The following is a 22,786-nucleotide window of genomic DNA, read 5'->3' as shown; positions in this document are numbered from 1 at the left end:
TTTTCAGAAAGTTGCTGGAATGACGGTTGGGCAGAAGGATATGATGGAGATTGCCCTTCTTGGTCAGGTTAGTGGTAGCTACATCCTGTTATCAGGAACAAGGAAAAGAGTTTTGTGTCCCCTTTCAGAATATGTTTTAAAACTTTGAGTCATACTGACTAGGAACTAACTTTGTATTCACAGCTTTCACTTTTACATACATATTCCTAGTTAATCAATACAGATCAAGCCTATTCTGCTTAGAAATCAGTATTAGTCTGTACCAGTGATTTGTTTAATGCTCATTTCACAATGTGTCGATGGTGTTGTATGATGCTAAAAGGTAATTTTATGATCACTTCAGTCCAGTGTCATGATATTTTCATCTACTCATTTTTTTTTTTTTTTACATTTCCTATTACTTGCATAAAAGTTGGTGTATGGTGCAATGTAATGTTGAATATGCAAGTATTTTCTGTAAAAATTCATATTTATGAGTTTTTGTTGCATATGGAAAATAGATTAATGATCTTTTATTGTAAAGAAAAGATGCATATGTTCTCTCTGCATATTGCCATATTGTGCTTAGTAGCTGGAGACATCACATTCATTTTCAGACTCTGGAAGAATTTACAACAGCAGACATTGAGTCCTACCATGGGCAGTGGAAAGGAGTGATGCAGCTGATTATTGACTCACTGAAGATGTTAAGGGTAAGTACATGTCTATTTGTTGAAGTATTCATTTACAAAAGTGCTTTTGCAAAATGATAATAATAATAATACATACAATTTCTATAGCGCCGTTCTCCACTTTGATTAAATGCTCAAGGCGTTTTACAATTGTACATCAAAGCAAACAGACTGAAGATACAAGTACATCACCGTAATAGAAGAAGATGAAGAAGCAGAAGAAAAAAAAAAAAGACATGAAAATCTGTCTTCAAAAGACACTATTCTTCAAAATGCACTGCTAAACAAATAGGATTTTAAATTACTCCTGAAAGATGTTATAGAGCTTGAGTCTTTCAGCTCACGAGGAAGTGAATTCCACAGTGTTGGTCCAGCGTGAGCGAAAGCTCGTTCCCCCCAAGATTTCCTAGAAAACGGAATATGTAAGAGACCTGAAGTTGAAGATCGAAGAGTTCGTGAAGGTTGGTATTGACGAAACAAACAAACATTGTAATCAGGAGCTGTTCCCTCAATAACGTGATAAACCAACAGAAGTATCTTAAACCGAATACGCTCCTGTACAGGCAACCAATGAAGACTCTTCAGGATAGGTGTGATATGACTGCGTTTACTCGACAAAGAAACAATACGTGCAGCGGCATTTTGTAGCTTTTGTAATTGGGCAATTTGTGAGTTTGGTAGATTGAAAAACAAACCATTACCGAAATCAAGGCGTGAAGAAATAAGTGCATGAACAAGTTTTTCCGTGGCAGAGCGAGTCAAATACTTGCGAATAAAACCAATATTGCGCAATTGATAACGGACTGATTTAGAAATGTTGGTGATTTGATCAGACATAGCCATGTGAGAGTCAAACATAACACCCAAATTGCGACATGACTTTGACAGAGGGATATCATTACCTACAATCGAAATAGAATTAATATCCAACTTATTCAAGTGAGATTTAGAACCAAAAAGGATAAATTCACACTTGCTGTAGTTTAGAAGCAATGAGTAACATTGCTAAAATAACATATGATTTATACATACATACATATATACATGTACTAAGGCTGTCTTTAGAACTACATTTGTAGACTTTGACGGAAAGACTTAACTTTCCCACTGCAACCCTGGAGATGGATGGAATTCCTTATCAAGACATGAAGGTCTTCATATCCAGGGACTGATGGATTTTAGACATTTAAGATGTGCTGAGAAATTAAACATGACTTTATATAATACTTCAGTTTGCAAGTGTACTCATCCATGGAAATATGTACATGTATCAGTCTTGTTAAAAGATCTCATAGACTAAATCTTATACAGTTTCCACAGTCAACCTGAAGGGTAGCTTGTTATGATATGTAAGTGCACACCTCATACATTATTTACTCATCACATGTGCTCTTTCTCCCACAATCATTTATTTTCTTCATGCTCTGTCAACATCTGCATCTTCTTTCTCTCCCTGTCCTATTTTTCAGTCAGTTGAAGTCACTCTGTGTTTCAGCTGCTTTCCTGTACACAAAGTCGACATTTGATACATTATATCTGTGATTGTAGTTGTAGTAAAAAGAGCTTATTTACGCATACCTAAGCAATTTTTTGACCAGCTTTTCAATTATCCTGTTGACTATTACAAACATTTGTACCTACTTGCATGTTTTAAAAATTATGCTTTTAGATACCAGATATGTGCAAGCTGCCAAGCAAGTCATTTTACTGTCACTGTTTGTGTACCTTGCAATTCTTGGACAACTACCTCATGGACAGTTGCCCTGCAGACAACCCTTAGACAATTACCCCAGGACAGTTACCTCCAGGACGGGGTTGTCCAGGGGTACCGGTATTTGTCCAGGGGGTAGTTAATATCAGGATATATTGCTGATGTAAAGATGGACAAGCATATTCAAGTTTAGGTTCTATTTTTTTTTTTTTTTTTCATATAAGCCTTCCTATTAGCAAAATTGAATGCAGCACAATAAACAACCTCTTGCTGTTATTTCCTGTCTGCAAGCCAAATGTTGTTAAAGATGCTGTAGTGTTGGTGTGGTTTGGTCTGACTAGGAAATGTACCAAATTCTAGTCATATAAGTGAGTAAAGTATAAAAAAAAAAAAAGTCACACACTGTCAGGTAAATCAGTTATTTTCAAATATGAGGAACTTCAAAGATCCAAGGGTGTGGAGCCATGTAATGCACTTACCGTTACTATTCTTTAAAATTGAAATTAAGCCTGAGTGTGTGGTAATAATGTGAAAGAAACTGATGTTAACCAAGAAGATCCAATCAATACTAGTATGCATTTTATCATTGATAAATATGTAGTATGTGTCTGTGTTTGTACATGCAGCATGAGCACTATGTTAATGTAATGAAGAAGTTATATGGAATGTTCAGGGAGTGTTCAAGGTTATTTCATGTGTATCTGATGCCTAATTATTGTTCAGTTGATATGGACAGCGAAGGGAGATGTGGATCGCCTGGAGAAGAAGCTGGAGACCTACCAGCTGAAAGACTGCAACACAGCCTCTGAGATGTACCAGGAAATATCCAGCAAAATACCAGATGTCTATGAGGTGTCTGCATGATAATGTTTAAATCACTTTTGTTTGGTAGTCATAGCTAGACTATGCTAAGTAAAATTTCATTTATGTTTGTTCTTGGAAATCAAAGGAGAAGAGAAATTATGATATGACTCATATGTATATTCTAATTGCAAGAAAGCTGGAATTAAGGCTGAATGAGATTGTTTGCTTGTTACGCTAATTTTTGAAATTGCCAATATGCTATGTAAGCATAAGCAAATCCTGTTATATACATTTTGATTAAGATATTATGATTCTCGGCTATTCCTGTCAATGCTAAACTGGGGACCAGTGCTTACATGTTATGTACATATGTACGTGTATGTATTTAGTAAATATAATGATTTGTCATTTGTAATTTTCTTTTTCAGGCTTGGAGGGCATCCATGTTTCTCAGTTCAATCTCTGGTTCCTACAGCAACATTCTCATGGCAGTATTGACGAAAGGGTCTTCCCGTGAGTTTCTGTGGGCATGTGTTTTACTTTAAAAAAAAATGATACTATTACGTGTACACACACACCATATTGTGTAAAGTCATACTTAGTGCATACGTCTGTACAGAATTATCGAAAGAAAATGGGGCTGCAATTTGCTTTTTGGCTCATTGGCATAGGATTAAGCAGGAGCTCCTTTGACAAGTATGTATGTCAATAGGTGTGATATTTAAAGCATGATAATATGTAGGATTTACGCTCCTCATATCAGACTGGAAGCAGGAGTTAGGTTACATGCACTGTTTTATTGATAACCTCGATGATTATTAAAGAAAAAGAACTGAGATAACATAATAGTGAGTGTATACCATAGTAGATACATAATGCATTTCATAAAATGCTTGTGACAGCACAATACAACAGTGTCAGATATATGGCCAATGCTATCAATAAATAATACAATTTCTGATCATCACAGGTGCTGTTGTGAATATATATCTAGTAACTTTACTGTAATAACATTTGACAAATAGTTACCATGCAGACTGATATTTGCACAGTGGTAAATTTTACATGGATTCTTTAGAATTCTACTTGACATACCAAATCCCAGATTTGTTTGTCAAATGAGTTTACTCTTTTGATATCACTGCTTAATACATGTACATGAATACCACCAAATTTTTGTTTTAATCAATGTGCAATGCAAAGTTAGGTAAGTGAACAAGATTGTCTCCAGATTCACAAATAGTACCACCTTCTGGTATTACATTTTGTTAGATACATGTACCTTTGTAGGTAAAAAAAAAGTTTTTTTTGACAGTAACAGTGATGGCCCGATTGGAATCCTAAGCAAATGTAACATTGTGCCCTGCTTCGTACAGTCACAGTAGGATCCCTCCACAGCATGGCATCCACCACTAGACTTCTCGCCTCATTTTGCCCTTCTTTTGTGTAATTTTTTTTTCCAAAAAAAAACATATATAATCCGCCTGTTTTGAGTTCCTGGTCAAAACTACATGTATGTATGGGTCTCTGTGCCTCCAATGATACTATTTCCTTTGGAAATAATTTTGTTTTTTTTTTGAGTCACCTGTACCCATAGTTTTAAAGGGTGTGTACAGTTCTGGATGAGGGGAGGATTTAGCTTCTAACGTTTTGCGAGATATTCAGAAACCACTCTATAAGATGTCTAAGAGCACGCAATTCTAAGGGGTATCAAAAGTTTATTTGATGAAAATCGGTTTTGAAATGGCTGAGATATCCAAAAACAAGGTGGAACAAAGAGATCCTAATAAAAGACGTGGCCTGTTGCCTTTTATCATTATCACTTTTTTTGAATATCTCAGCCATTTGAAAACCAATTTTCATCAAATGAATGTTGAGTCCTTCCTAAAATTACATGCTCTTTCATATTTCATAAGAGGTTTCTCATTATCTCACTTAGGAATGTCCAAAACATGTATCCCCACCTTAACCAGTACTTTACAGTCCCTTTAACCAGAAACTCTCAAGGAAAAGTATATTTGTATAATATATTATATAGACAATTCTGTGCTCTTCCTGTAGAGTGGCAGACAGTGCATTACTCAGCGGTGGCTATGATGCTTTCCAGCTGTCCCAATGTCAAAAGTGCTGATGTTCCTGTGGCTCTGGAGGTAAGACCAACAGAGATTATGCTGTTTATGAGTTTAATACTGAAGGTAATGGAAAAAAAGGGAGCGTGTTTCAAATTTCTGGTAAATGAAGCCACATTGAATCCTGATTGGAGAATGAAAAAGAATAGAAATGCATTACTAGTACTTTATAACAAACAGGTGTTTTCATGAACATACAGTACCTCCAGAGGGGCACTCCCTACCTCAGAGCTGTCCCAACAAGACATACACCTGATGCTTGCAAAGACAAGAGGTTTGACTACACATTGTGGTGCATTCATGCACGTACATCACAGGCATTTTTGTGAATTCAAGATAAAAATGGGTTTTACTCACTTGCCTCTCACATCATTTCTGGTATATCATTATCTCACATTTTGAAATCATCAGTCAGATACATTTATTATTATTATTTTTTTTTTGTGTATGTGTATATGTGTTTTCAACTTTACATTAGCATGAGCACCTTGTCTTGCACTGTACATGCGCACTGGAATTCATGGTCAATTTTCTTGGTTTGTTTTTAGTACAGTGCTCACACAAAGTGCAATGTGGCAAACCTTTTACATGCTATTTTTATGGCTTAATCAGAACTACCATCTGCTTTGTCAGGACATATTTTGCCTAAAACTATGCCACAGCCTAATGAGCTTCAGTATGCCAGACCATGGGCTAGCTTACTGCCTCAAGGATATGTACATATACAGTTGTACGTATTGTTTTGTGTTGTTTGCTGTTCGTTTACACAAAATCTTTCCCATAAGAAAACATTCTGGAGAACATAAAAAAATAATCTACTATCAATTTATCACATGTCAGTCCAATGTACTGATATGTTATTTTTCTGCTCTACTTTAGACCGAAGATGGGTAATGTAAATTAGGTATTATTGCTTGGTACTGATCTGTACATTTCTGAGATTACCTCACACTGAAAGATTGCAGCAGGATTTTTTTTTTCTTCAACAAATACAGGACACAGTGGGAGAAATGCTATTCTGAATACAATGCTGTTCAGAGGGATTTCTTTTTCTTGTGAGGAAATACTCAACACAAAAACTGCATGAGTGAAATTTTTAGAACTTGCCTGTATGTATCGTTGTTCTATTCCTGTGATTTGATCAGAACATAGCAAAGGCAGTAATCACTGAGGGGATGGCAGACTCCTTTCCAGTATGGGAGCCACAGTCAGCGCTAGAATGGCTCAAGTCACCAGAGAGTCAAACAGCTGGTGCTGTCTTCAAACAGTTCATACAGCAGCAGGGACACAGGTGCATCCGCGAGGTGAGAGAGTTTCCTTTTCTTGTTAAGTTAATACATATCATGTGGTAAAAAACTAACTTCATCGGCAAAAGGGTGAAACCTGTGAACGCACAAATATGATGTCTGCTCATCCATCAGTATGTTGCTTGTGGCTGCAATAAATCACCAGATAATCCCTCCAAGCCATAGGCATTCGGGATCATAGGTGGTTGATGTAAACATTAAATTTTTCTACAAGTCCATGGGGGTGTGTATGTACAACTTGTATGTGGTGTGCATGTGTGTGTATTACAGTCACAGTTATATTTACATTTATTTGAGGAAGGGGTGTAAGGATCACCTTCTAAGATGTGGTTTGGTGGTTTGTTGAAAAGACTTGTAGATGTTCAAAAATAAGATGGGGGAACACTTCACAATAAAAAGGGATAATTAACACCCAGACTGTGGTTAGCAAGATGAAACTGAATGTAGATATGATTGGTGGAATAAAGATATTAAAAGCATCTGCAAAACTGTAAGGAGTTGTACAAAAGAAGCATTGACAGTTGTTTGCACTAGGCCAATTTTTGTGGACCTCCCTTGTCTGTAATTTCACAGTTGAGAGTAATCTTACATAGACATCATATGTTAACATATGTAGACATCATATTTTGCAAATATATCTATGTTTTATGACACATTTTCTATCTCTCTCTCTCTTTTATTGAAAATGACTGTACTTTGATTTCTTAAATTCTATTTGAAAATGGTGTAAATTATTTTAGCCAGTTGAAAGTAAAGTGAAAATTTGCTGAAATCTCTTCACTATGAAATACTCCACAATTACATTATTTGAAATTTTGTTGAAATTTGTCACAATTTGCAAAATTTTGAGCAAATCAACTGATATGTAATTTTCAATACTAGTGTACTGTCATTTGCTCATTTCTTTTTGCTTGTCTTTTGAATGTCCATTTTCCTCTCTATTCATATGTCTGCTTGTCTGTCTTTCTCCCTCTACTTTTTTCCATCTCCTATCTGCTATCTGTCATTGTCTCCCTCTACAGTCAGAGTTTAGAGAGCCATCATGGAAGATGGAGCCTCTAACAGTCATTCCTGTTGTCCAGGTCAGTGGTAATTTGTGGTACAAGAGAAAATCCAAGACACAAGAGAAAAGAGAAAAGACAAGACAAGACAAGAGAAAAGACACATGCAAAGAAGCATCTTTGGTTTATTGCAATTCTCATCAGTGCACAAGATTTTACTTTAGAATGTTGATGCAATACAGAAGGGCTGAGCTCCTTCACACTTGTGCTATGATTATTAGTTTATCATATATAATTATCATAATATCTATAATTATATATATGAAATGTTACAAACATGTATATATGCATGTTTGTAACATTTTTTCTAATATCATCGCCTGCCCGGCAGAAGGGACCTAATCTAAAAATTTCCCCCCAAATTGAATTTTTGTTTGTGGCAGAATGTGACAGAGTTTTTTAAGCTCGTTCAAAGGATGCAACCATCATTTTTTTGTGTGTGATTATTTTGAGCTGGTGAGCCTCAGGGTTCTTCTGCCGGGCAGGCAACAATATGGCATTTTATACTAGTGATTTTTTGGGGGGTTCCTTTAACCAGGATATCAACATTGTGGCCTACATGTGTATGCAAGAAGGTTGACTGAGCATTATCGTGTGTGGTATTCAATAGGTAACAATCTTTTGTAAGTACTGGGAAATCCCATTATAATGAGGTCGTGGGGCCCAGCTAATTTACCTCATTATATGCAAACCATTGTTGCACCCCTACACTTGGCACACACCAGCATATTTAAAAACTGTTTTCCGTAGACCCCTGCCCGAGTATACTCAGGACTTGTCCTCAACGGGGTAACATATTGTATGCTGTGATAGGATTGTATATATATAGTTCAATGCAATATTGGTGAACATAAAAACAGAAATGAATAGGAAAACAGGAAATGTGACGGGAAAATGCTAGGAGTACTTTTCGTCGAAAAAAGTCTTTGTGCTACAGACCCTACCAATTACCCTACATAGATATAAATAAATACAAGTGATTCAGTAGTAGCCAGTGAAAAAAATAGAAAATTATGGATGAAAAATGCAAGAGTCATTCATTTAAAAACAAAAAAGTAATTAATGACCTTGTCAAATGTTTCAGATTTGACAATAATCATGTCGCAACGGGACCTCCCTTTTGTTACATCCTTATCCACTATGCAAGTTGGAACTTGTAGAATACAGAACACGCATCTATGTATCACTTGCCACTGGCGGTAGTCACTTTAATACTGCAAACATGCAATGGCAATGGAGACAAGTATAGAGAGTGGTGATTTAATAGTATTTGCTGGATTTTGCTGATTTTGGTTTGGGACCAAACATGTTTCTTATTATATCTGCACTAATCTTTGTTTTTGTTTTGTTTCTGTTTTTGCCCCAAATCTATCTCGCAATAAAAGAACCTGAATTCCCATGCATTAACATGAAAAGTTAGTCGGGATCTGACAATTTCCCTCATGAAAATGGGATTCTCATTGTATGTGACCTCATTGTAATGGGAATCCCAGTTTATAGTCAGTGTTGAGATGTCATATAAGAATATATCAAAATTAGTTTAAAATTTTGTTTAATGATAATTTATGTGCATGTCATGTATTAATACTAAAATTCATTCCCACTTTCATCTACATTTTTGACTCCCCTGTCTACAGTCCCTGCTCAGAGGTAAAGATGTTGGTCGAACCAAGAAAGAGCTGAGTGTGGGGGATGCCTTGAAGCAGCTCAAGGTGCCAGTTACCATGATGGAAAGGTAATTATGGTCATCTGATGTATAGGAGACAAATTGAAGAAAGTCACACCTCAATCTTCAACCCTCTGCTTGATATTCTCCCGTTTCCATTGATATTAATGCCATTTCAATGTTAACTTACAATAATACCCTAAAATTTGACCTGAACATAAGTGGGTGCCAGAATATGATCTCATCAGTTAGAAAGATACAAGTTGGTACAGCATGTCACACCAGAAAAGCATGATGAATCTATTTATCAGTCTATCTATAAATCTAATTGAAATAATTATGTAATTTCAAATTGCATAGGTTGCACAGAAGACATTTTTCAATTTCCAGGAGTTTAGCATCTTTTGTAGTGGCCGGTGTACCATAAAACCAGAAACATTAGTGTCCTGAAACTTTTTGCGAACTGGAGCTGACATCGTTTTTGGTGGCATGAAACTTTTGTGACTTGATGCTGGCATTCAATGCATAGTGTAGATACACACTTTCACATTCAATTTACTTTCACAAATCTTAGCTCCTTGTGAAATTTGTGAAAGTTTCTTGCATGCAAAAATTTCTGGTTTTACAGTAACCAATGTATGCACAGAGCCCTTGAATGAAAGTGATCAGCTCAGAGGAGAGCAATGAAATATTACCAGTGAAGAAACTGTGATATTAACTTAGTGTGTGGAAGTTGTCTCATATTCCCTGACTTGCATCATGCTAAGATCTGACAGTGTGTAAATTTCAACTGGCAAAGATTATTGTGAGCAGTTAGAATCATTTTCACAATCTTGAACAGCTGTCAGGCAGAGTGATAACTTACAAAATTTTGTATTATATATTTCCAGATATCATGAAAATTGTAATATATACAACTATATTCTTGGGGGGTATCTCGATGTTCCATACCTCATTGGGGAGGGGGGGGGGAGGGGGGAGGGGGTGGGGGAGACACTAGGAAAATGTATTTTAGGGTATAATATGTATGCATTGTGTGTGTGTGTGTATAGAATGATTCTTCGGTACTTCATACCCAAGACACGTGAAGCTGTTGGACACAGAGAGTGGGGAAAGGTGAAGAGCTCTTCTTTTTTTCTCTATTCTATTAATCACTCTTTTATGGACAGAAATATACTGATAATTGCCAGGGTAAAACTTTTACATCTTGATGTAAATTACTTGTCTAGCAAAAGTGAAAACCGCAAGTTTCAATTAACTAATTTCTGTGTAATGATTACATTTTGTCATAAAAATTTGCTAGTTGGCCGAAATTTAATTTGGTTGATGAGAGAAATATACTGTAGCTCTGTCACTTCCACCATATTGCTGTTTCACAAGCTGGAAGAAACCTGTAAAGGAGACTTTCGATAAGACTATGTAGACGGAGAAAGGCAAAATCCACAGGTTCTAGAAAAATTGCTACAAAATGTTGGATACTGCAGAGCTACTTGCAATAATTCTATTTCTTGTTTCTGAGCACAAAATTTGCTGTCCTTGTCAAAAGTGTTTTGTGATAACTTTGCAAGGAAAGGACTGACAGAAGGAAACAGTTGTATAGTACATGTTATTTCTTAGTAGAGAGATGTGTGGAAATCAACATGCTCAGACAGTCATCAGTTTGCCTAATATTTGTGTCTTTTATGTCAGTCTCTGGCAGTCAAGATGCACAATCACCTGAAAGAAGGTTACTGGAAGCTTGGCCAAATGATGCTGGAGGAGGTAATTGTAATTTGATTTCTCTTATCACATGAAAAGAATTAAAAAATAAAGTTTGTCATTATTTTGCAGAAATAGGAATACCACCTGATTATCATGCTTATTCTTCATGTATCTGAAAAAAAGATGAAGTGTGGATGTTTGTGATGAGCCATAATCTATAGAAAGCACACAAAAGATGAAAGAAATTCAAGCAAGTTTTCAGTCCTTAATTTCAACAAGGAGATAAATTGATACTGCATGGGACAGATACTAGTTTTATGCAGAACTACTAGCTACTATGTTTTATGATAGTGTGTCTTTCAGGTGAAAATGTGTTTTTATCAAGATTTGATTCAGTGTGCTTAGTATGTATTATATTCCACATACTAAGAATCTTGCTATAGGATTGGTCAACAGCTGATCACGTGATAAAGTGAAGTTTTGCCCATCACATCACCTGAGAAGAAAAGTTCGTTACACTCTATGATGATAGTCATTTTGTTTCGCTGATATCTTAGTCCACATAGTCCTAACGCACTGATATATCTTACAATTGTGACCCGTGACAACGGTTTCAGGCAACAGTCGCAAGAGCAAATTCCCTCCTAGGCCGGGTACAAAGATTTTGACCATTATTTTTCTCGATTTTGGTTTTTTGCAGAAATCGAATCTTTGATATGTTTTCTACGTCTACGCCAAATTTCCTATTGAAAGTGGAATTTTAAACACACTATGTTGGATCGCACTCGTCATTTCGAGCTTCTTTCGAACGCCGTGCCAATATGCCCAGTGTTGCTACAGCGCAGGGTCTCGCATGCGATTGGCTGGTGCGTGGCACGCATTTACATAGTTCGGCTTTCGGAGAAACGTCTCGAGCGTTTCGGGCATGGTTTGTCTACGCATGCATACATTATTCTCCATTGTTCATGCAGCTTGCTACAATAGATACGCTCGCTCTGTGTGAATGCTGTAAGGTTGGCTTTCTATCCCCGCTTTGATGCTGCTGCAATGTTCGACAACGGCAGTGAAACAAAAAGGTGAACGGCAGTGCTAACTTTCAACGTGGAAGCAGATTTACAGGGAACATGGTTCCAGGTTTGATCGCATCAGAATCACCAAACAAATCGTGCAACATGCGATCGCAAACTCATCCGTCAATAATATTGCTGCAATAAGATAACTGTGTGAAAAGAAAACTTACAATACGTACTTATTCTCGAAACTGAACTGTGACAGCAGTTTTACTCAAATGACATTAGATGAGAGGAAAGGAGCTGCGGTCATAAATGACCAATATTCAAATACTACATGTCAAGATTGCACCTGAAAACTAACCAATCGTGTGTGTGTTTTTAGATAATAAACACCAATGCACAGTGCATCACATGCATGGCTTGAAAAACGAAACAAAACAAAACAGGAAGCGTGACACTTTGCCAGCTCTAGCATTTTTTCTGCATTCGAAACGTCCCCAATGATTTAAAGACAAATAAAAAATGGTTGAAACGCGATTTATAAAGATGTAGATACGGATTCGCCACCCGCTCAGTTACGTTTACACACGGGCATGGCGTGTTGATGCCATTGGGTAATGTGTGCACCATACACACGAACACCATTAGGCTTCAGTGCATGCGATTATCGTATCCGCCTTCTTAAAAGACGTAATGGTAAACAAACCTGAGCGGAACGTATTGCGTACGTTGGCTCCAAACGCCGAGTTCCGAGGAAGGTGCCCGGGAAATTTGACTCTCTCAGTGAGCCAATCAGAAGCCGCTGTGGTTGCTAGAGGCGGAGCTTAATCTTAACTGGCACCATCGTACGGATGGGTGATTATCACCTCGCATCGCCGTTCGGATATTGTGTTTGAGAAAGAGGCGAATCTTCAAAACCTGCTTTCTCATAATTTTGTCAGGCTAACAACTTTAAAAGTGCATTATATTTTGCTTTTTATGCTCACTTACGGTACCGGATAACACAAGTGTTTTATATCAATGGAAAGCTTAGAATATGGGAAATGTGATTCAATGAAAAAGTGAATTTTCAAAATTCCCGACGTTTGCCTGAAACCGTTGTCGCCGGTCACAATTTTGAGTACACACGAAAAAAAAAGTGTGTTGCACTGTGGTCTATCATTTGACCTGCATCAAGTGATAGACCACAGTGCAACGTACTTTTATTTCGGTGCCACGCGCGGGGCGCGGAGCAAATTCGTTGTTTCGTCATCTACACGCATACGTCTAAAGTAAAATACGTAGCCTAAGCCCTATATGAGGATACCCTAAGACAGCTAAACTGTTTCAGATGTGGAATGAAATGGGAATATCTATGACCCTAGATGTGAAATATAAAGCAAATAATCAACTTTTAGTTTCAGGCAATGAGACAAACTATCACTTCCTCGGCAATCTGAATGTGTATGCTATCTTTCCTCAGCTGCGCTTCAGAAAGATAGCTACATCCAGATCGCCTCGGAAGTGATAGTTTGTCCCATCACCCTCACCAACGTTGATTATTTGCTTCCTATTTTCCAATTTTCAACCAAACCATCCCCCATATCATATCTCTCACTGACAGTGTCCATTAGATGTAGTATGTTAGTATGTTGTCTTTTTCGTTTTTTGTTTTTTGCAAAGGTTTTAAGTACTGATAATGTCACTTTATATGAATGATATATTTCTGTCAAAGAATGATAATTAGATCTCATTATATGTATAGGAACTACCAAACTGTTTGCAAAGACACTGTAAGTAGTTAATGTGATATACCAGTTGTTTGACAACAGAGTAATATAATGTTATTATCAATATATGATAATACTGTAGATATGCTTACACAAACATGCTCAATACTGATTAAAAGTTAATTTCCGGTGATGCAGGGATTTAGGTTCCCTTCTTGTTTTGCGTTTATTGTATTTATTGATAAAAAAAAACCTCCTGTGCTTTAACATTTCCAGGGAAGACTGCCAGACAAGGACCTAATCTTCTTTTTGACCCATCGAGAGATAGGCTTACTTCTGAAGCATAGATCTCCACTATTGGTTTCAAAGTGAGTAGAATGAAGAGAGCGAACGTCACAGCATGGAAAGGGTCACTTACATTACTGTAAGGTGAAGTTTTTAAGTACAAATGCTGGCCCATTACTGTATAATACTTGTATATATGTATGTAAATACTTTGATTTGAATATGTTTTTTTTTTTTTGGGGGGGGGGAGGGGGTCAAATGTATTCATTAGTGTTTGCAACATTTCCTATAGTTGCAATGTATAGAAGTGTATTGCCTTTGATTACTTACTGAGGTGAAGAATATAATTGTTCATTACAGTGGCAGAGATGGCAGCAAAGGAGATGGATTGTTGTGGTTAGGACCTACTACCAATAGTTAAAATCAACATACTTATCTCTTCTTTTTTTTTTTTAAATCTAAGTTCTGATTCTTAAATTGCAAAATTGTATACATCCCTCCAATTAACCCCAATATTTGCATGCATGATACTTTTGTGAATTTCATGAGGAGTCAAGATTTGCAAAAAACTTGAATGCATAGAAAACTTTTCATCTACACAATGCATTGAATGCCTGTGGTAACTTGTGAAAGTTTCATGGTGTGGAAAAGGCTCCAATTTGCAAAAGTTTTTGGTTTGATAGTATGCAAGTAAGTTGTGATGGTGGTAGTGAAATTAGGCAAATTGTTGCACATTATCAAAGGTTACCGGACAAAAAAAATAAAATACCCAGATGTCTGATCAGGAGAATTGGAGTAGAAAAGGAAGTTGATACTCAATGTCTTCTCACTTTAATTCTGCCATGAACAGAGCGATACGTCGTAGGAAGCTACTCCCATCCCAGCATGCCATCAATTTCCCAGAGATCTTCAAAGGAAGTCCACAGCCAGTGAGTTACTCTCTTCATCCTCATTCAAATTTGTCTCACCTGTGCCTGCTATTCACTTCCACATCTCTGGTCTTGAATGAAAACACCTCTGTAAATACCTTTTATGATTTTCCGAGAATGTGCCGATATGTACTTCTTTTAAATGCTTTGCTATAGTGCTAACAGTGTATTCTTCCTTCTTTTTTGCAGTTTGTGCTGCCCTTTGTCGAGTGTGAAGAATGCACAAAGTCATTATATCAGTGAAAACTGATGCATACACACGCCTCAATAAGCTAGAAAAGATGTGTGTATTACATATATACATGTGTTACAATACTTGAGCCATGATAACTCCTAATACAGCATCTACAGTGTATGCCTGTGCAACTCTGCCTTGTAAAATTTCTGCTGTTGATTCAATTTGAATGTGAGACACAAACAGGTGTTTTTATTTGGAGTGGGTATGCATGAAAGAATGATAAATTACTCACAACAAATGAATTATGATAGTTACACTTTGACAGCAAGCGTAATAGTATTTGTACAATCATTTAAAACCCATTGACAGGACAAAGAAAGGAATATTTTGCAGTCAGAGTGTATGGCATGAGTTTGCAGAACATCTGCATTAATCAATCATCACTATCTCTGATCCTGCAGATTGTAATCTAATTTAGGTATGGAGCATGTTTTGTTACTAGCATGCAAGTTTTCTGAAAACTCGGGTCTTGTATTGTTTCTGTTTAAGATTGAAGTACAAGCAAAGACATCCGCCCTTGTGACGCTGACAGGTAAGTGTTTGTTTCCGTGGATGAAGGAGGCTTGCTCCACTGTGATGTTCATGTTTAGCACAGATACGATGTTGATTTTGTTGATGCTGTGGATTGAATTATCATGGAGAAGACAGACAGCAAGTTCTTATTTGTTTAAGATACATGTGGATTAAGTGAATGCAGTAATATAACAGAATTTAAAAAAGATTGAATTTTCTGGGACATGGAAGACACACTTAATATACATCCTTTTAATATAAGGCATGAAGAATTATGTATATCTTAGCACATCTCAGTAACAAGTTGCAGGAAAAGTACATTTTGAAAAAAAAAAAAATAAAAAGTTGAATTTTAACCAACATGTAATCGTTCTACTCTTAAGACACCCATATCCCACATTCTTTTCTTTATCTAAACTCAGGTCTTCCAGTGTGCCAGGGGAAAGTGCAAGGGACAGCCAAGGTTGTCACCAAGCTAGAGGATGCTGGTCTGATCCAGGTATTGTATTCACAGTATCTGTTTGTTTGTTTTTTATTTTTTGCTAAATATTATCCACATAATCATTCCAACATCTCTTGCAAGCCTTCATATCCAATTTTGTTTGTTTGTTAGTGTTTTTTTTTTTTACATACAACTGTAGGACCCAAACTTGTTATTTGTGTACTGATATAAAAGAATGAGATGTACACGAGTGTATTAATAAAATGTGCATGTTCATGTTAAAAAAAGAGAGAAAGACTAAGTGATTGATATTTAGAATGGCTCATCCCTAGGTAATAGAATATATACGAACTTATTTAGATTTTAACCAAGAAGCAGAGCCACAAAGCAATGCCCCAAAGATCGAAAAGTTTTGATTGTTAACCCGTTGAGGACGAGTCTCGAGTATACTTGGGCAAGCGTCTATGGGAAATGCATGTTGTAGCAAAATCAAACCATCCTCAATGGGTTAATATCTTCTCCAGATCAAGCAAGACACTCTTGTAGTATTGTTTGTAGATATATCGGAAAAAGGTAACAGTTTTCATGGAGCTTTGCTAGGAATCATTTATGAAATTAACCCTGTCATTTTTTTTTTTTCAAAATTGTTCTGTTTTGAATTGACAGGAGTCATCTGTAGGGTTAAGGAATACAGAGTTATTCAAACATGAAATAACTATGAATAGCATGATCTCCTTCATAGCATGAGGTTTGATTATAGTCCAATCTTTTCTGTAGACAGGAGACATCCTGATTGTGGTGTTCACTGATGTTGGCTGGAGTCCTTACTTCCCCCTTATAAGAGGATTGGTGACGGAGCGTGGAGGTCTCATTTCCCATGGTAAGGACAAATTTGATATTTTGCCTAGTTTTGAAGTATCTTTGTCACATGCTTAAAAAATCCCTAAAGAGTTCAAATGTTATTTTTTGTAACACCAGACAAATGCATATATAGGTGGGGCTAGTGGATCCCCCTGGCATCTGTCCCTCATCCTTTACCCATTCAGTATATCTCCATTACCCATCATGGGTTTACCTGCAAGATTTACGTGAAACAAATACCTTTCCAACTGCCTCTCCAATTGAGCTAAAACTTAGGTTTAAAATGCACTTGACAAAATGTTTTTTTTTTTTTTTTTTTTTTTTTTTTTTTTTAAATAGCTCCCCTAAGCTAAAGACCCAAACGAGCTATTGCGATTATTCATCATCTGGCGACCATCTCGTGTCGTCCACTGTGTGTCGTCCATCATGCACAGCATACAACTTTCTTGTTACTGGGTGTGAACACATTAATTGCAAACTTTTGCACCCACATGCTCAGCAGAAGCTCTCATTCCACATGGTACAGAAAGGAAACACACAGCTCAAGCCATGCTCTTGAGATGCCTGCCAAGATTTGTGTTTCTGCCGTCTCTTGGGATGGAGTTCTGTGAAAAAGACTAACAAATAGCTTCCCCCTTATCTCACAAAAAGGACTCCTCCTGAAGCTCATGTTGCGATATTTGCAACAACCTCTTACAGCTTTGAGGTAACTGAGTTCTACGAGCTGTACATAAAAAATCTCTAAATTTTCTAAGCATATCATATTGGTTTACTCTCCTTCCAAGTTTGTTCCATTCCTCCATTATACATTACAATGCCCATTCTGTATAGTCCCAAGTGGGTGAAACATAATCTGACAACTGACTTGTATGTATCAAGCAACCATAAACAAAATATTTGATGGCTTCATTTATAAGAAACCTTGGCTCAGCTCATGTCCAGGATTAAAAAAGAAATGTCAACAATGATATATGTGATACCGGTACTGTAAAACCAAAAGTGTTTGCTTGCATTTTAATTTTGATAGCCAAAATTCGTGAAAATTTAAAAACATGCAAAAGTACATGTCTACACTAAATGTGTTGAATACTAGTGGCGATTCATGAAAGTTTCATGCTGCAAAAAAAAGCTGTTGGCTCCAATGTGCAAAAATTTCATGCCACAAACATTTCTTGCTTGTCAGTTGTGTTTTGGGGATGATCCCTTCCTGACATTTCACTGCACTAGATTAATTACAAACATTTGAGACTCTGAACTTTTTCCTCTTTTGTGAAGGTGCTGTGGTGGCTAGAGAGTATGGTATCCCATGTGTTGTCAATGCAAAAGGTGCTACTTCTTCATTCCAGTCAGGTAAGATTGAATGCATTTGGAGTCAACAATTTTTCATATCATCTGTCAGAAAACCGAGACATACTACATTTTTGTGGTTGTGGTTTTCTGGTGTTGATTCATTCAAACAGGTAAATAGTGTAAGGCGTAATTTGAATGATTTAAACATGGTCTGAATATTCTATATACTTTTGTTTTCTTCTTATTTTGTCCTTGATACTATCAATGAATGAGTGAGTAAAGTATGTCAACGCTGCATCACCTTTTGGTTCTATTATGTGACAAGCACATTTACTGGCATTTAGGGGGCAGCTTGTAATCAGATGTTTTGATACAACTGTCATACTTTGCCTCTTATGTGCAGCTGTTCCGCAAATTACACAAAAAATTATTTTGTGTAAAATAATTTTTAATAAAAAAAAAAAAAATTATTTTCCTTGTAATGTTGATTTTTTTTTCCTTTTACTGTAAAAGTGGGAATTTTTCGCCCAACATGAAACTTGTTTAAAAGTAAAAGCACGTACATACCCTTACCATTCATATGAAATAATATTCATATCTTTGTTTCCATAACTTCATTAATGTGTACTACTGATATTTCTGCATTCACTATAAATACACTACATGTGTATCAGAGGTACATGTAAATGTTACTTTAAGAGGTACATTTACATGTAATGTCCCAATACTTTGCACTACACCAGCAGTGCTACTTAAAACACAAGTTTAGCAATTTTATCTGGGGTGTTAGAGGGTAATTCATTCTGTTCGTATTTCTGATTTGCAAACACTGAAAACATGGATTAGATATCATTTTGCTTAACATTACTGTGGTGTTCATTTTAATTGGGTTTGATATGCATGTAATTTATTGTCGCTGGGGCGACAAGACCTTGTATCTACAAAATGTCAAATGTTCAGGAGAGCCAAAAAGTATGGCGGCCAAAGCACTATAGCAAATGGGATAGCCTTTCCTTGGACATGCCGTGGTGGCTTCTTTTTTTGGGTAAGACAGTTAGGATTTGGACAGGACATCGCTTAACCAATTATTTGACCATTAATCAAAAAAAGTCATTTTCACCAAAATTGCAGATACAAGGTCTTGTCACCCCAGCGATGTTATATCTTTAAGGAGAGGTTCAGATGGTGTTTAACTAAATCCACAAGAATCTACATATAAATTAAACATTTGACATATAAACATACTTGTTAAAAAAAAATCCCTCGGTATGATTTGTGATCAAATTTTAAAATTCATTGTTACTATTCATTGTTAAAGGGACTGTACAGTACTGGTTGAGGTGAGGATTGTTAAGTTTATAAAAAATTTTGGTGAGATAAGCGAATGAGAAACCTTTTATGAAATATGAAAGAGCATGTAATTTCAAGAAGGATTCAACATTTATTTGATGAAAATTGGCCTTGAAATGGCTAAGATATCCAAAAGATCAATCCTAATAAGATTGACAGGCCATGGCTTTTATTAGGATATCTTTGTTTTTCCTTGTTTTTAGATATCTCAGTCATATCTAAACTGATTTTCATCAAATGAACTTTTGATTCCTCTTAGAATTGTATGCTCTTCATCATTTCATAGAGTGGTTTCTTAGTATCTCGCAGAACGTTACAAACTGAATCCTCACCTCAACCAGTACTGTACAGTCCCTGTAACTTTTCTGTGGTCTGCTATAGTCAACTGTAACTGTAAGCATTGGTTGCTATCATAGTAGCAGCACTGCTAGTAGTGTTCAGTGGCAGATCTACATCCAGTGATACTATGAGTGTGGAGTCAAACACATGAGAATACCCAATTTCAGTTTCACTCCATGTTTTAGCTTTGAAAATGCAAGGTCAAAGCATCCTTTCTCTGCCATTTTTGATGTACTCCTTTTGATCGTTAAATAAGAATGGAATGTTCTGCATTGTAAAGCAATGCACAGATCGAGATTACATGCATGCCTGGTTAAAATCATGTCACACATTCACATACACACAGCACTATCATCTAGTAGCAGTGACAGCAGCTACGCTAGGTACTCGAAATGTACTTTCTCTATGTTGCTGGTTTAATCTGTTTAGAATTACTTGATATTTATACAAATGATAAAAGATTGTAAATAAGCATTATGATAAGATTATCATTTTATGGTACTAGTAATAAATTATCTGTTCTCTTTTCTTTTACCCTCCATCATAAAAATTGCAGCTTTGTGTAATAACATCAAATGATATCTAGGTGGCACTACTTCTTGTGGAACCAATTGTTGCTAACTTTGATGACTGAATCACTTACTGTATACGGTGAATATTTCGTGAGGTTTTTATTTTTTGCGAATTTCGCGAGTCTGGTGCTATTCGCGAAATTAAAGACACGCGAAAATATTGACTCTGATCCCGATGTGAATGTGACGTACGTGTGTACACTATTCTCCGTTCAGTACATGACTCCACGATCGCGAATTTAACAACTCGCGAAATCGCTGGGAATTCCCGATTCGTGAAAAATATAGACTCGCAAAATATATGGCGTATACAGTATTTCTTCAGTCTTGTATGTAGTACATGCATTCATGAGTGTTCACAGCAAAGTGAGGTTTAAACCAATGAGACAAAATTGATGCACAGATGCAATCTAGGAAACATTCTATTTGCAATGGAATTAAGCAAGAACTGTTGCCTTATCTTATTTTAAAAGTGATAGTAAAACATTCTGATGGTCTTGTTTTGAATGTGACAGAGGTAGAAGCCCCAAAATTTCAAACTTTCAAGGAATAATTTGCTGGAAATCATCCTAACCTCTGCATTTAGTGCAGTTGTGATTTGAATTAATATGTTATAAATCTGTCATTGTCACTAAGAATACTTTCAAATGGAAGCAGCCTCTGTGATGGTGGCTTGTGGTTTGAAAAATGTGACAGTAATGACCTGAACATTTTTAGCCAACCTGAAGTTGGGGATTCATTATTATCTCTTTTACTGATCTAAACCAGGTGACCTTGTGGAGCTGGATGGAACCAGTGGAACTATCAAAAAGTTAGCATCTGTGGTCAATGAAACATAAGTCTTCCCAAGGAGAGCGTGAGGATATTTATGCATAGTGTTTTTGCTTATGCATTTCATAATTTTTTTTTCTCTGACTTGGAGCCAGGGCATTTTAAAATAACAAGGTGCAAATATCCATCCATATTTGATACTCTTGTCCAATAACTATAATGTACAAATCAGTCATTTTCATGATGTCATGAAATACAAAATTGTTGATTATCAGCTCATTCACCTCCATCCATACATTATGTCATCATGACACACCTGAACATTGCTCAACATTTGATATGAAAATATAGACATTATTGATGTATAAATGTGTATATGCATTTGATAGCAGCCTACGTTAAAGTTGCCAACGTTATGACATCATTCCCAGACCACTTGTCTTCATGAGTAATTGCTGCTTTATCATCCATGTCATCATTTCAAGATCTTTTTTGATGTAGTGAAGAAAAATCTGCCACAATTATGTATTATCAAGACATGTATTTTCCTCACTCAAGAATGTTTAATATTGCAGATTAATTTTTCTTACAAGTCTCTAAAAAAGAATTGAGAGACATCCTAGCTGACTGCATGCTGTAGTTGAATCATGTTAGTTGCAAAATGTATGACAAAGCTACCCTAAATGTTTGAATATAAGGCAATATTCACATCATGTCTTTTGTAAATTATGGTGAGTGGTTTATTGGCCTTGGGGTAGAAAATGCCCCTTTTTATTGGACTCTGTTTGAATGTAGTTACTCTTTTATGCCAAGTGATGGACAGCACACATTTGATAAAGTATTTGTGCCTTTGCTTGCAGCAGTGACCTCGCATATGTCGGCGTGTAGAAAGTTGAAGGAAAGAATCGTGTGTTATTCAATTTTAGTGAAGATGTTGATGGTGAGGAAAATATGGTCTTTTATGAAATGATACGTTATGAATTATAAAGTTCCATTGGTGCTGTGCTTCACAAAAACAGAATTTTCCCTTTGAATTTAAAACTCTAACTTTTCATTAGATATGCCTATGCGTCACAAAGCCAACAAAAAGTTGTGAGATAAAATATTCAGGGTAAGCTTAACTTCTACAAGATTGAATGTTAATCTTTGAAATGATATATGATTTTTCAATATTGGATGTCCTAACACAATAAATGATGAAATGTCAAACTTGCAGGAATACCACTTTTGAGAAAACTGGCTTTGAAGGTAGGTGCTTAGTCAGGTGCATCAAGTCACCATTTATCTTTTGCGGAACAGAAACAGGATTTAAGAGTTGAAGGCATTCACCTTGAAGGGATTATCAGATTAACCTGAAACTTAAACCACTCACAACATTTAATGCATGATTATGCCAATTCAATGCAAGATTATGCCAACGTGTC

At 36.3% G+C, this 22,786-nt stretch overlaps 1 protein-coding gene across 1 annotated transcript in view; it reads left to right on the top strand.

The window, feature by feature from the left end:
• The window catches only part of LOC140232940 (rifampicin phosphotransferase-like), a 62,175-nt gene extending 40,706 nt beyond the window's left edge, over nucleotides 1–21,469 (top strand). Inside the window, exons 25-41 of the mRNA XM_072313049.1 lie at nucleotides 8–67; nucleotides 597–692; nucleotides 3,106–3,234; nucleotides 3,615–3,699; nucleotides 5,248–5,336; nucleotides 6,461–6,619; nucleotides 7,645–7,704; nucleotides 9,321–9,418; nucleotides 10,402–10,465; nucleotides 11,039–11,110; nucleotides 14,049–14,140; nucleotides 14,908–14,986; nucleotides 15,714–15,756; nucleotides 16,160–16,236; nucleotides 16,957–17,059; nucleotides 18,316–18,390; nucleotides 21,360–21,469. Coding sequence (XP_072169150.1) covers nucleotides 8–67; nucleotides 597–692; nucleotides 3,106–3,234; nucleotides 3,615–3,699; nucleotides 5,248–5,336; nucleotides 6,461–6,619; nucleotides 7,645–7,704; nucleotides 9,321–9,418; nucleotides 10,402–10,465; nucleotides 11,039–11,110; nucleotides 14,049–14,140; nucleotides 14,908–14,986; nucleotides 15,714–15,756; nucleotides 16,160–16,236; nucleotides 16,957–17,059; nucleotides 18,316–18,390; nucleotides 21,360–21,430 — 1,452 coding nt within the window. The 3' untranslated portion in view covers nucleotides 21,431–21,469. The remainder of the gene's footprint in view (nucleotides 1–7; nucleotides 68–596; nucleotides 693–3,105; nucleotides 3,235–3,614; nucleotides 3,700–5,247; nucleotides 5,337–6,460; nucleotides 6,620–7,644; nucleotides 7,705–9,320; nucleotides 9,419–10,401; nucleotides 10,466–11,038; nucleotides 11,111–14,048; nucleotides 14,141–14,907; nucleotides 14,987–15,713; nucleotides 15,757–16,159; nucleotides 16,237–16,956; nucleotides 17,060–18,315; nucleotides 18,391–21,359) is intronic.
• The last annotated feature ends 1,317 nt before the right edge of the window (nucleotides 21,470–22,786 follow it).

This window comes from Diadema setosum, chromosome 9 (genome assembly GCF_964275005.1).
Source record: "Diadema setosum chromosome 9, eeDiaSeto1, whole genome shotgun sequence".
Taxonomy (NCBI): Eukaryota; Metazoa; Echinodermata; class Echinoidea; order Diadematoida; family Diadematidae; genus Diadema; species Diadema setosum.
Note: the sequence above shows the minus strand (reverse complement) of the source record. Positions and strands in the feature narration are given on the sequence as shown.